The 12,114-nt window shown below is 36.2% G+C and overlaps 1 protein-coding gene across 3 annotated transcripts in view; it reads right to left on the bottom strand.

The window, feature by feature from the left end:
- The window catches only part of THEMIS (thymocyte selection associated), a 164,733-nt gene that overhangs the window by 127,708 nt on the left and 24,911 nt on the right, over positions 1–12,114 (bottom strand). For all 3 annotated transcript variants that reach the window (XM_064486711.1, XM_010988623.3, XM_064486709.1), the window contains exon 2: positions 932–1,090. In XM_064486711.1, coding sequence (XP_064342781.1) covers positions 932–1,090 — 159 coding nt within the window. The remainder of the gene's footprint in view (positions 1–931; positions 1,091–12,114) is intronic.

The raw sequence follows: 12,114 nt of genomic DNA, 5'->3' as shown, positions 1-12,114 counted from the left end.
GCACATTCTTTGTGCCAGAAAATACGCCTGTTACTCGAAATAAAATCACATATGTCATATTTCATCTGTCAAAGAGTTTTAGTCTCACGCAGAGTTCAGCACACTATATAATAGTTCACAGGCCAAATTCAGCCGGCCACCTGTTTTTATAAATAAATTTTTATTGAACCACAGCTCATCGGTTTATGTATTATTTGTAGCTTCTTTCATGTTACAACATCAGAGTGTAGTAGTCGTTATAGAGACCATTTGGCAGGCAAAGTCTAAAATATTTACTATCTGCTCCTTTTCAGAAAAAGTCTGCCAACCCTGGTCTAAAGAATAAGACAAATAACAAAATCATCAATTACTACCCTATAAAGTGCATGCTATAGTGCCCAAGATACTATGGGAACATAAAAGAGAGAGATCTAGATTAGATTAGAGGGTCAGCAAAAGTTTTCCAGGAGACATAATATTTGAGCTAATTTTTGAAGGCTGAGTGGAGTTAATACTCACAGATGAGCCAGACCTATCAGTAAGACCAGGTCATCAAGTTTAGCAATGATCCAAGGAGGCAGAATACTGGCAATAGGAATTAAGAGAGTAAATATGTTTAAGAAATATTAGTTAGTTCAATATAACTTATGAAAATATACCTTTAAGTTCTTATTTCCTGCCATCTAGCACAGCTAATGGTGCGTATAGTCGGAACTCACTAAATATTTGTTAACAAAAATATTAAGTCCTAAATAAATGTTTACTAAAATGGGGAGAAAATAATTGCCTTCTATTAGTCCTTAAAAATCATTTAACTATAAGAATTTTGGTTTTTTCACCCACTGCCCTAGAGTTAAAGAAAAAAACTTTCCCATTGTTTTCAGTTGTATAGATGTATGTAACATTTAACAATACAGTTTTACAAATGAGAAATGGCTGCAATATGCTGTACCTGGAAAATTCATAGGCAGTTCAAATGGTTGTGGAGACGCACAGCCTTCAACATGCTCACACATTTCAGCTATGATCGTCTTAATTTTGAGGCCAGTAATTTTAATCACTTCTCCTGTTGACAAACAGCATTCATTTCCAAACATTTCATAAATAGAACCTGAAAAAAAGAAGAGAAAAAAAAAACAGCTTTTAAAAAAGAATTCAATAGTGAAGAACAAAGTAGGTATCAAAAGGCTCATATGAAATGTTTTTATTCAGTTCCTCTCTTAGCTGCCTACTAAACAAGAATTTAACCAAGCTTGGCAAAATGTACAGCATGTACCAAGAAAAATATTAGATTTTCACTTCATCCACTGGGCAAAGTGTAAACAATCTTACTTTTGTTTTTATTGTAAATTGAATTTATGGTTTCCTCAGCACCTTTAGCTCATCTTTCCAAGGTCAAGCTACAGCCAAGTCTTCCCCAACCGGGATTTATGATCTTTTTTTGCTGGGTCACAGAATAAGCTTACATGAGTCAACAATGATCTAAGTAAGTACGGCAAACAGGGTTGTAATACAATCCAACATCCAAAGACAGAGGGATTGCACACTGGGGCTTCATATTAAGAGCATTTATAAGATCTGGTTCTCTTCATCATCGTGAATATAACGTTTTGTCCATTTAATCTCTTGTTTTGACAAGCTGGAAACAACTCTCAATATCTTTAAGGCAATAGGGGGCAGACCAATCCAGACAAACTGAAAAGCTTCATTTTGGTTCAGGATTTCAGTCTCCTTTCTAATAAACCTTTTATCATAGATGATAAAGCTAGATTTTTCATCCATTTATTTTCCTTTTATATCTCCTGATGGAAGAACAGTGAGCAGTGAAATAACTGGATGATGAGCAACAGGAAAGAGGAGAAGCAAAAGCTCTGGATGATCTACCTCCAGTAAAAAGGGAACAAACCTCAAATTGCACCTCTGGCATATTACCACTTTACAATGGAGCAGTAAACTAAAGGCTGTTGTAAATAAACACTGCAAAACTGTGGAGTTTGAAACGTCAATTTTTCCTTACCCCAATATGATTTATATCCTCTTTACCACCTTAAAGTGTGAACAGTATGAGCACAAGATTTTAGGTTGGTTGGTTGTTTTTTCTGAAATTTCCTCTGCTGAACCTCCTCCTCATAGGATCCTGCCTGATATATAGCAGGCACTGAAAATATTTTTTATAGTATTAATGGTTATAAAAATTATTAAGCCTGGCATCCAATCTAGCTTTAAACAACTCTGTGATTATATTAGAGTCTCATCAGGGAGCAGGAGGGGTACATGCAAATTAGAACACTTTGAGGAAGTTTTAACAAAGGGGCAATTTGCACACAGGCACAGACAGTTCTAGGCAGCACAAGGAAACGTAAATGTCCTGATCTCACTCTTCCTCCGTTGGATAATTTGCCAGGGCACTCCAATGCCCAAACCCAGCCAGAAGCCAGAGGACCAGGGAGCTGCTGATCCTCCACAGAAGTCAGCCTCCCAGGCAAAAAGTGGAAGTGGAAATCTAGCACACAAACCTTACTGCCCATTATTTAATGAGGGCTATTTTTGCAAGCATGCTTGTATATCTGCTCCTCATATACATCTACAACTCCCTCCTTTTCTCATATTATTCCCGTAGCTACATGTGTTCATACTTTCATTAACTCTAGTACATTGTGTTGTCAGCCATCTCAAATCCCTTATGGAACAAACTGGGATATTAAAAATAATAATAAATCCACAGTGACATTTTCTTCCAGTGAACTCAGAATAGTTATTTTCTATGATCCTCATTTGGCAATTAATCACATACTAACATTTTACACCTTCAGTATTATCTCATTCTGTACTTAATTTTCTATGACTTTAGTTTGTACTACTCCCAACTCAATTTTAAGTTTCATGGGAAAAAAAAAACCCATTACATTACATTCTTGCATAACTACCAACACATCAACCTCCCTTCCTCATTCATTCCCCAAACTTCAATGAACACCTACTATGTGTCAGGCACTGTAACTGGCAGTAGGTATCAGAGATAAAATGCATGTCTTCCCCGACAGAAACACTGTTCTGAAGACAACAGAAAGTCAACAGACAATTGCAACAGAATATGAGAAAGTTATAATATTGGAAATACAGGGCATTGTAGGGTAAATTGGAGGCATTTAATTAAGCAATTAGATAGGAAAGAGATTAGGGAAAGGTTTGTGGAGGAGATGATAGCTGAGCCGATCTTTAAAGGAAGCATCACAAGATGTTAGGACAAGAAAAGGAAAGAATATTTGACAAGACAGTGAGATGTGAAAGAGCCTGATACATTTTGGAAACATCACATAATTTGCTGTCTCAAATATAAAGTAAAAAGGGGGAACTGGTAAGAAAGAAGACTAGAGAAGTAGAGGGAGTCTAGATCATGTAGTGTCTTTATAAAATCACCAGTAAACAGAAAAGCCAATCGAAGTATGAAGCATCCTCAGAGACAGAGCACTTAAATTGTCAGTTATCAGGGTCCAGGAACTAATACCAATTTAATGAGAAGTCGTATGTACCTAGGTGCTTGCTATCCAAAGTGTGGTCTACTGCATCACCTGGGAGCTTGTTAGGATCTTGGCCAGACCCTAGACCTGCTGAATCAGAACCTGCATTTTTAACAAGTTCCCCAGATGATTCATAAGTACATTAAGGTTTGGAAAGCACTGGTCTAGGCAACAAATGTATAATGGAAAAAAGTCTCTGTTTCTGAGATTGTTTCAAAACTCACCAGAGAAGAAAGGGCATGTCATGAAGAGGAAGCACTCAGTATCACTGAAGTAGAGGATGTTGTAAGTAGGGAAAGGGAAGGATTTTAGAGAGCAAAATGACATGTTAAGATTTTACCAGAGTCACATTTCAACTGAAGTCTGTTTAGCTTAATTTCAACGCGAATATCTAATTGTAGATGTAATGTATAGCAAACTGACTTGTTTGGAATGCCATTTTTCTTTCAAAGATTCCATTGGAATTCAAAATTAAAAGATGGGCTTCTGTGAGATTACGTATCAATTCACAAGGAATAGAAGCCAGAGACTTCTAAGAGAAAATCTTGTGCATTTTAGTCACCACACAAAAAGCTTTTGACACTTCAGGTCTCTTTCTAAGGATCCCTCTCCTTTTGAGAAAAAAAAAATCACTTTTTTTCCAGACATTTAAGGAAATTTTAGTCTTTAACACTTATCTTTAATTCTTTGTGACTTCCAATTTTCTCCAAGCAAGAAAGCTGTTAATTCATTTTTAATAAAGAGAGAGGTCAGTGACACCCAACTGTAGAAAGTTATGTCCATGAAAGGTGACAAGAACATATAGAAAGTCTCAAATCCCTGAAATTTGAAGAGTTCTTGTACTTTATTATCATTATAATGTCTCTTAAAATACATTTTTCCTCAGTGAAAATATAAAATGGTTAATTTACAAAACAGCCAACTTTCATAATCTCAGAACAAGCGCATATAATATGCTTAATTGCCTTTTTAAAATTTGCTGAGTGTCTGAACTATGTGTTTGTGTATACATAGATATAAAAATAGTTTTCATTTCATTTTTAACCACAAGACATGTATTTTAAATATGCAAATCTTGAATCTATTAAATCTTTACAGACTGATTCTTTCCAAGTCAGAGCATATGTATTCAGGATAATGCCAAACATCAGAGAAAGCTGGAACAAAGCAGCCTGTTTTCAGTGATCAAACATTGCCCCTGAAGGCTGTAATGAAAGAGCCGTGTGCCTTTGAAATCACCTTTTCTGTAATGCTACTTTGCTCAATAAAAATGACACATTAATATCCTTTTATGAGCCCATCCCTTATTTGACAATTCATATAAGCAATGCTGTGATCACTTCAAAAAAGCCAAAACAATTGGTTCCATAGATTTTCTTCCATTTCCTCTACAAAGTTAAAAATGTGTGGCAGTCAGGGAAGAGAAAACTCACATCATTTGAAGGCTTTTTTCACTTTACTCAACAGGTACTCATGCCCTTCACTCCCAATACCCCAACTCCAGCCACTTATCCTCTCATCAGCCTGTCAAAGTTCAAACAATCCTAAAGATTCAACTCATATTAATTGTCTTCTTCAAAGCCTTTCTTTATTCCACATCTAAGTAAGATTTCTTTCCTCTGTGCTCTAATAGTACTTTGCATGTATATAGCCCTTATATGATTATTATCCCATCCTGCTATTAGGATATTATTTTCTGACCATTAATATTATGAATATCTTAGAATTTATTGAGTCCCTAGAGATGAAACATCACCTTAACCATATTTATATATTCTTCACAAACACACAGCTGATACAGTTTTTGTCAACTAGTAGATACTTAGTGAATGTTAAATTATAACTTAGCTTTACTGTAAAATGACAATAAATTATTATGAATATAGTACAAGTCCTTCTACATCAGCAGTTTAAAGCATGGTCAGCACAAGGCTTTGGCATGGGTTATATCATCATTTGGTATGTCCAATATCAAATGCACAAGCATATGTGAGATTAGCTGGCCACCTTGTGAATTCCCTAGGCAATGAACATTAAGAGCGGGTAATTCTATAATATGAATTTCTGCCACTTTTCCATTATGTTTACCATTTTTATGTTGCTAGACTTGAGGGTGAGGCTCATAAAATGATCTGAGAAAGGTTTGGAGGAGTTAGGAATTTACTCTGTAAAGGATTAATATTGTAAGACAGCGTATAGAGAAACACATCTATACAACAGAAACAGACTCACATACATAGTAAATAATCTTATGGTTACTGGGGAAAGGGGGTGGGAATGGATAAATTTGGGAGTTTGAGATTTGCAAATGTTAGCCACTATATAAAAAATAGATTAAAAAAACTAGTTTCTTCTGTCTAGCACAGGAAACTATATTCAATACCTTGCAATAATCTTTAATGAAAAAGAATATGAAGACAAATATATGTATGTATATGCATGACTGGGACATTGTCCTGTATACTGGAAATTAACACATTATAATTGACTGTACTTCAAAGAAAATAAAAGAACCATATCAGATTGAGCTTGCTGTTCCTCATAAACAGTTGTGATTATTTACTATTGTTGTTGTTGTTGTTATTATTATTATTACATGGTCAGTCGTCCATATAAAGAGACTGTCTCCATCCCCTGTAAAGCAAAGACAAAGTCATTCCCACTCACTACATGAAGAATATATCTAAAAACAGATGAACATGATATTTGAATGCAGTTTGTAAATAAATAAGCACGAAATAGCAAGCTTGCTAGGGATGAATTCTAGCTGGTACTGGATACACCACTGAGAGATACATCTGAATATTGATAGGAAATGCTCTTTCAAGGTCACAGAGACTCTCTTCCCCTTTGCCAAAATATCAATATAAGAAGGGCAAACAGTGGCACCAAGTATTAAGGAAAATGAAGGCCAACACCAGGTACAGCTAAGGCATAATCTCTCTTACTTCTAAGGATATGAGGGTTTTCTTGTTCATTGGGTGTTTAAGTGTCATCTGAGAAATCAAGCTTGCAGACAGGAATGTTCTAGAAATTACAGTGAATGTCGGTGAGTCTAAGTCTAGACGTAGGGAAGCAATAAAAGCCACAATGGGTTGAAAAGGCTGGAGCCTAAGAGTCAATAAAGCAGATTAAAATAGTAGTGAGGCCAGAAACCACAAAGTGTCCAATTTTTCAACCATTCTGAGTAAAGAGTGTGGCATTTAAATGACTAAGTTTTAGGGGTTGAGAAAGATTCACAGTTTCATTCACCAGCTAAAAACTTGATGTTTGTTTACTAGTACGATCAATTTAATAGATTAAATAAAACTGTGGTGAGAGGGTTTGCAAGTTGGTGTTATGACAGAAGTCGTCGTGGCTCTTTGTGTTAACAAGTAAAGGGACTTGGGATATGTGAAATAAATATCCCCCTACATACCTATAAAACCTGATGATGGTGGATCAAACTGGCAGTTCCACATGTCTCAACACTATTATTGATCAAATATTCCCCACATTTCACCCAAATTTTAACTCTCAAAATACCATTATAAATAATGTTATAATTTCTTATGTGAACAATGGTGCATTGAGAGTTTAGGAATGACTTGGTTTCAAGTACATTTTATATACTTTAATATACTTGCCTATGTTTTATATCCTAAATGTTAAATAAAGCTACTGCAGACCTTTATAACCATTTAAAATCATAAACTTGTTCTCCATATCCCATTTAATGAATATAAATATGCTGATTGAATTGATTATACATGGGCTCCAATGCACTATAATGCAATGCATAAAAAATAAAACTTTACTATATTATAAATTTTTCCTAAGTTCACTAGCACTGATCACTTAATTAACCATTCTGTTTATGAAATATGAAGACTGAAGTTATTTTATGTTCATTGAATTAGATAATAAAAATATGCTTGAATTTTCTTTTTATTTTTTAAAATTTATTTTTATAACAGTTAATTTGTATTGCATTTTATTGAAGTACCAGTCTATAATGGATTGGGAAAAGAAAATAAATTAGACCTTCACTACAGATAGTTTGAGAAGCACTTCTCTAAACTGTTAAGTACAAAAATATGACCACATTCAGTGCAAGGAATCAGGGTGTAGTCTCAGGAAAGAGTTAGAATAAAATCTGAACACACTGGAAAAAGGAAAGTTATAATCTAATACACAAAGTCCTAATCAGTATTATTAACTCATCTATTTCAATGTCAACAGCAGCCTAGGTGCCCTGACTAAAAGACAAAGGAATTTTACTCAACTTGACAGTAATAGTTCTAATTACAAATTATTGCATTGGCATTCTGATTTGTACATTATACCCCTCTGCGTTGTATGAGGCAATGCTTGAACCTAATTGAGCCTGGAGTTGATGAATTTACACAGCAAAGTTCCAAATCCAGGAGCAGGTGAAATTCCCTAGGAGATGAATTTTGTGAGTTCTATCTAACTAGCATGCCAGATATTCTCCATGAGAGAGATGGCAAATATCTAAACTATATTATACCATTTTTCCCTTCCATCAGTAATCATCCATGGCACATTTCCAGCTGAATCCAGATGAGGTCAAATCATCCTCTTCAACTTAAAGTTCAAGTGACTATCCATCAATTGAAGACGGTATGCCAGGTATAAATTATTCCCAGCCCAGTCTTATTCTATGACTTTTCTTGCTTTCTTTAAGCCCCCTTGGGTGATATTTATTTGTAAAGGTTTTAATCCTCAGATTGGGCTAATGTACTCTCAAAGGTTTAGTTAAAAGAAATCTGGCAGAAGAGTATAGACTCCTTCAATCCATCATTTTTTCCCAGGCAGCTGTCTGAATTGAGGCATAAAACATCTAACCTGATAATAATCACAACTTTATATAGCCCAGTGGCAGCTGTCAGATGACTTTCAACTTCATTTATATTTCTAAGCAAAGTGCCATTAATTCTAATGATCTCTTGAATCACTGAGTCTTAGTGTCAGGAGCTTAAATACCATCTTTTCCTATGAACATATTAAAATGGCTACATCTCTATATAATATCTCTACCTACTGGTTGTCCAAACTGTATTTGAACACTTTCTCTGATGGAATTCCAATTATTTTAAGGTGACCTACTCTACTTTTGGGTAATTCTTACTGTTAAAAAGCTCTGCATTTTATCAGGTATAATATGTGTTCCTATAGGATATACACATTAGAACTATTTTTAGCCCTTGAAATCATACAGAAAGCAACTATTTAATTCTTCTACAGAGCAGCCTTAAAATGTTTGAAGACAGCTGTCACCAGTTGTGCTCTATAACAAATCAATCTGGCAAACAACTGAAATATGTTCTGGGTCACTGCTTACAGCACAGGTTGTCCATTATAAAAATGCTTGAAGCACAGCTTACATGGATGTCAAAGGCATTCTTGGAGTTGTGCAACAAGGTATCATGCCTCTCAAAAACACACATGCCCTTGACCGTTCCAGAAGAGATTCGATAGTGCCTGTCAGAGATGTTCTAAGCTAGTAAGAGAGATGAAGAGAAGAAAACACTCCTTTTGTATCAGTGGCATGCAACAGAAATTTCACATGTCAAATACTGTCCCAACCCATTGGCCAAAACTTAATCAGGTGGCCACTTTAAGCTTCACAAGGGCTGTACAACATCTTTAGCTGGGCAGCTGTGTTCACAGCTGAAATCTCCACTACAACAGAAGTTAGAGAGAACGGATATAGTTAGGGGGACAGCTAATGATCTCTGATCCAAAAGGTGAGGAAAAGGCATGTATATTTCATAATTTACATTAGGCTGTATGTGTCTATAAAACTACATTGTCTTATGAAGAAAAAAATGTACATTTTTATTTGAAACACCAAAGACAGGAGGTCTGTTGCTGAGGTTGAGACTGCAAGATGAAATTTCAGGGTTGAACTTTATCTCCCTAAAGAGATACAACTGTTAACATACACCCCCCCACACACATTTCTCTCCATTCATTCGTAGGCATTTAAGTAGGTAAAAATCACAGATAAGAATACCTTCTCCAGAGTCAGTTTCAAAACCAAGGTCCACATTTAATAAATATGTGACTTCAGGCAATGTCTTCATTTGTAAAATGGGGATGGTGCCTCAATTTCTTTATCTTTAAAATGAGGATAGTAATTTTAACTCAGATAGTTGCTTTGAGAATCAAAGTAGATCATTTTTAAGTGCATGGCCAAAATCTGGCATCTATTTAGGGCTCAATAAATATTAGCCATAGTTAATGTCATTATTATTATTTCATATGATATTGTTTAAGACTAAATAATTCAGTATAATATAAACTGGTATGATTTCCTCGGTCAAGATGAAAGATAAATGGTTTCTTATGGATGAGGATGGTGATTTGCCTGAATAAAAGAAATTGATATTTTCTTTGTCTATCATCCTAAGAAGGCAAAAATGATGGAAGTGAAAATAGAAACTTGAGAAGATGTTCTTGGACTGGGAATAAAGATACATTAAAGGTCATTTTCCCCCAACTTTTATCAATAAACCTTGGTTTGCCACAAATGGGTTTCAAGTACTCCAACATATTGAACTCCTTCTTCCTTGAGATGACCAACTCAGATATGTCTGGGATGACTGGTGGCTTTGCCTGGTGGCATCTGGCTGCAAGTTACCTTGTCTTTGCACCCCAACCAAACAAATACAGTGGACCATTGAACATCACTGGGGTTAGGGTGCCTACCTTCCAGGCATCAAAAAACTGCCTATACTTTATAGTCAGCTTTCTGTATCTGTGGTTCCACATTAATCTATTCAACATTAACTGAATGCATGTTATGTGCCAAAGAAAAGAACTATGATAAGTACTACTGATACAATGGTGACCAATTTATACGTGGTCCTTAATCTTCATGAAACATTTAACATACTGAAACAAAAGGTATTAATGAAAGAATCATACAAATATATGATTACAAAATGATAATTACTATGAAAGAAGTTGCATGCACTAGGAGAAAGGGCCTGGGCTTCTAACCCCCATGAATAGTACAACAGTACTATACTTATTTATTAACCTATTCAACAAATAAATATTAAGTGCCAGCCATATTAATCCAAGTTTACAGTAAAGTTCTTTTTAAAAATTTAGATTTGGATTTCTGTTTCTGGGAAGATGGAGTAGGCACACATTTTCCTAACCTTATATATTCCAGACTTAAAGGTAAAGATGCTGGCAATCTAGAAATGCCAATGTGTATAGACAAAAAAAGCTCCAATAAATCCTGTTCTCTCTGGCCAAAAAGTCAGGAAAGGAACAGCCTAGTAAAACAGAAAACTTTTTAACAATAATCACTCTACTCAAGTCAAACTTCACCGAAATGACTTGGTTTCTGATTTTTGCTTCTCCAGCAGGGAACGGGGGTGCACTGCCTCATTATTGTCTGCTGGGATTAGAAGCCCAGGTTCCCCTTTCAGCCTCTGCTGACACCTGGGGAGAGGATCCTCCTTGCTGCTGAACAGAGTGGGAGCACTGGCTCCTCACCAGGCTTTCACTGATACCACCCTTGATGGGAGGGATACTAGTGTCTCATCTCTCTTGCACACGTGGCCTCCAGTTACACTTTCTGGTGGGGTGGTGCCTCATTAGGCAATAGTGGAAGTCCTAATTTTTCACTGAGTGTTCTCTGACAGCACCACTGGAGGGAGAAGAAAGTACACTGTAGTAATGCTGAATGGGGTTGGAAGTCCAGATTCCCCAACTGGTTTCCCTGACAGAAGGTGGGGGCTTATTAGCTCAAAAAGATGCAAGTCCCATCTCTCATCTCGGCCTTTTCTGACACCACCTCAGCAAAGGGTGGATGAGTATCTTATTACACTCCGGAGGATGAGATTCTAGTCTCTACTCAGCCTTCCCAGGTGTAGGTGGTTGTGGAACCAAATATTTTTCGGTAATGTTTGTAAATGCTCTGTATCTTGACTGTATCAATGCCAATATCCTGGCTATACTATAGTTTTATAAGGTGTTACAGCTGAGGGAAACCGGGTGAAGGAGACATGGGATTTCTCTATATTGTGGCATATAATTGTGTGGGTCCACAGTCATCTCAAAAGAAAGGGTTTAACTTAAATAAATGTGTGTTTGTGTGTGCTGCAGGGCAACTTCTCACACCAGTGACAGACTGAGAAAACCTGAGCCAAACACAAGAACACATGTGGATGAGGAGCAGTGGAGGCAGCCTGAGGAAAATGTATAACCCCCAAACTGCAGCAAATCCTTATGGGAGTCAGTCATGATGGGAGAGACAGAAACAGTGGGTTATACTGATACTGGAGAAGATGAGAGCCTCTTCCTACCATTGGGACTCCCAGAGGGACTCCAGAGCAGCACTGTCCATTAGACCTTTCTACAAGGATGGACATATCATAATTTGAGCTGTCCAACATTGTAGCTAATAGCCACATGGGGCTCATGAGCACCTGAAATGTAGCTGATGTTAAAATGGGGAACTCAATTTAAAAACGCATTTACTTTAATTTATTAAATTTTAAATGGCCACATAATGGCTAGTGGCTACTGTAGTGAACAGCATTTCCTTTTTCTACTAAAAAGAAAAGGAAGCTTGTAAGAGAGCCTAGGTTTT

This window comes from Camelus dromedarius, chromosome 6, assembly GCF_036321535.1.
Source record: "Camelus dromedarius isolate mCamDro1 chromosome 6, mCamDro1.pat, whole genome shotgun sequence".
Taxonomy (NCBI): domain Eukaryota; kingdom Metazoa; phylum Chordata; class Mammalia; order Artiodactyla; family Camelidae; genus Camelus; species Camelus dromedarius.
This window is presented reverse-complemented; position numbering and strand designations above follow the sequence as displayed.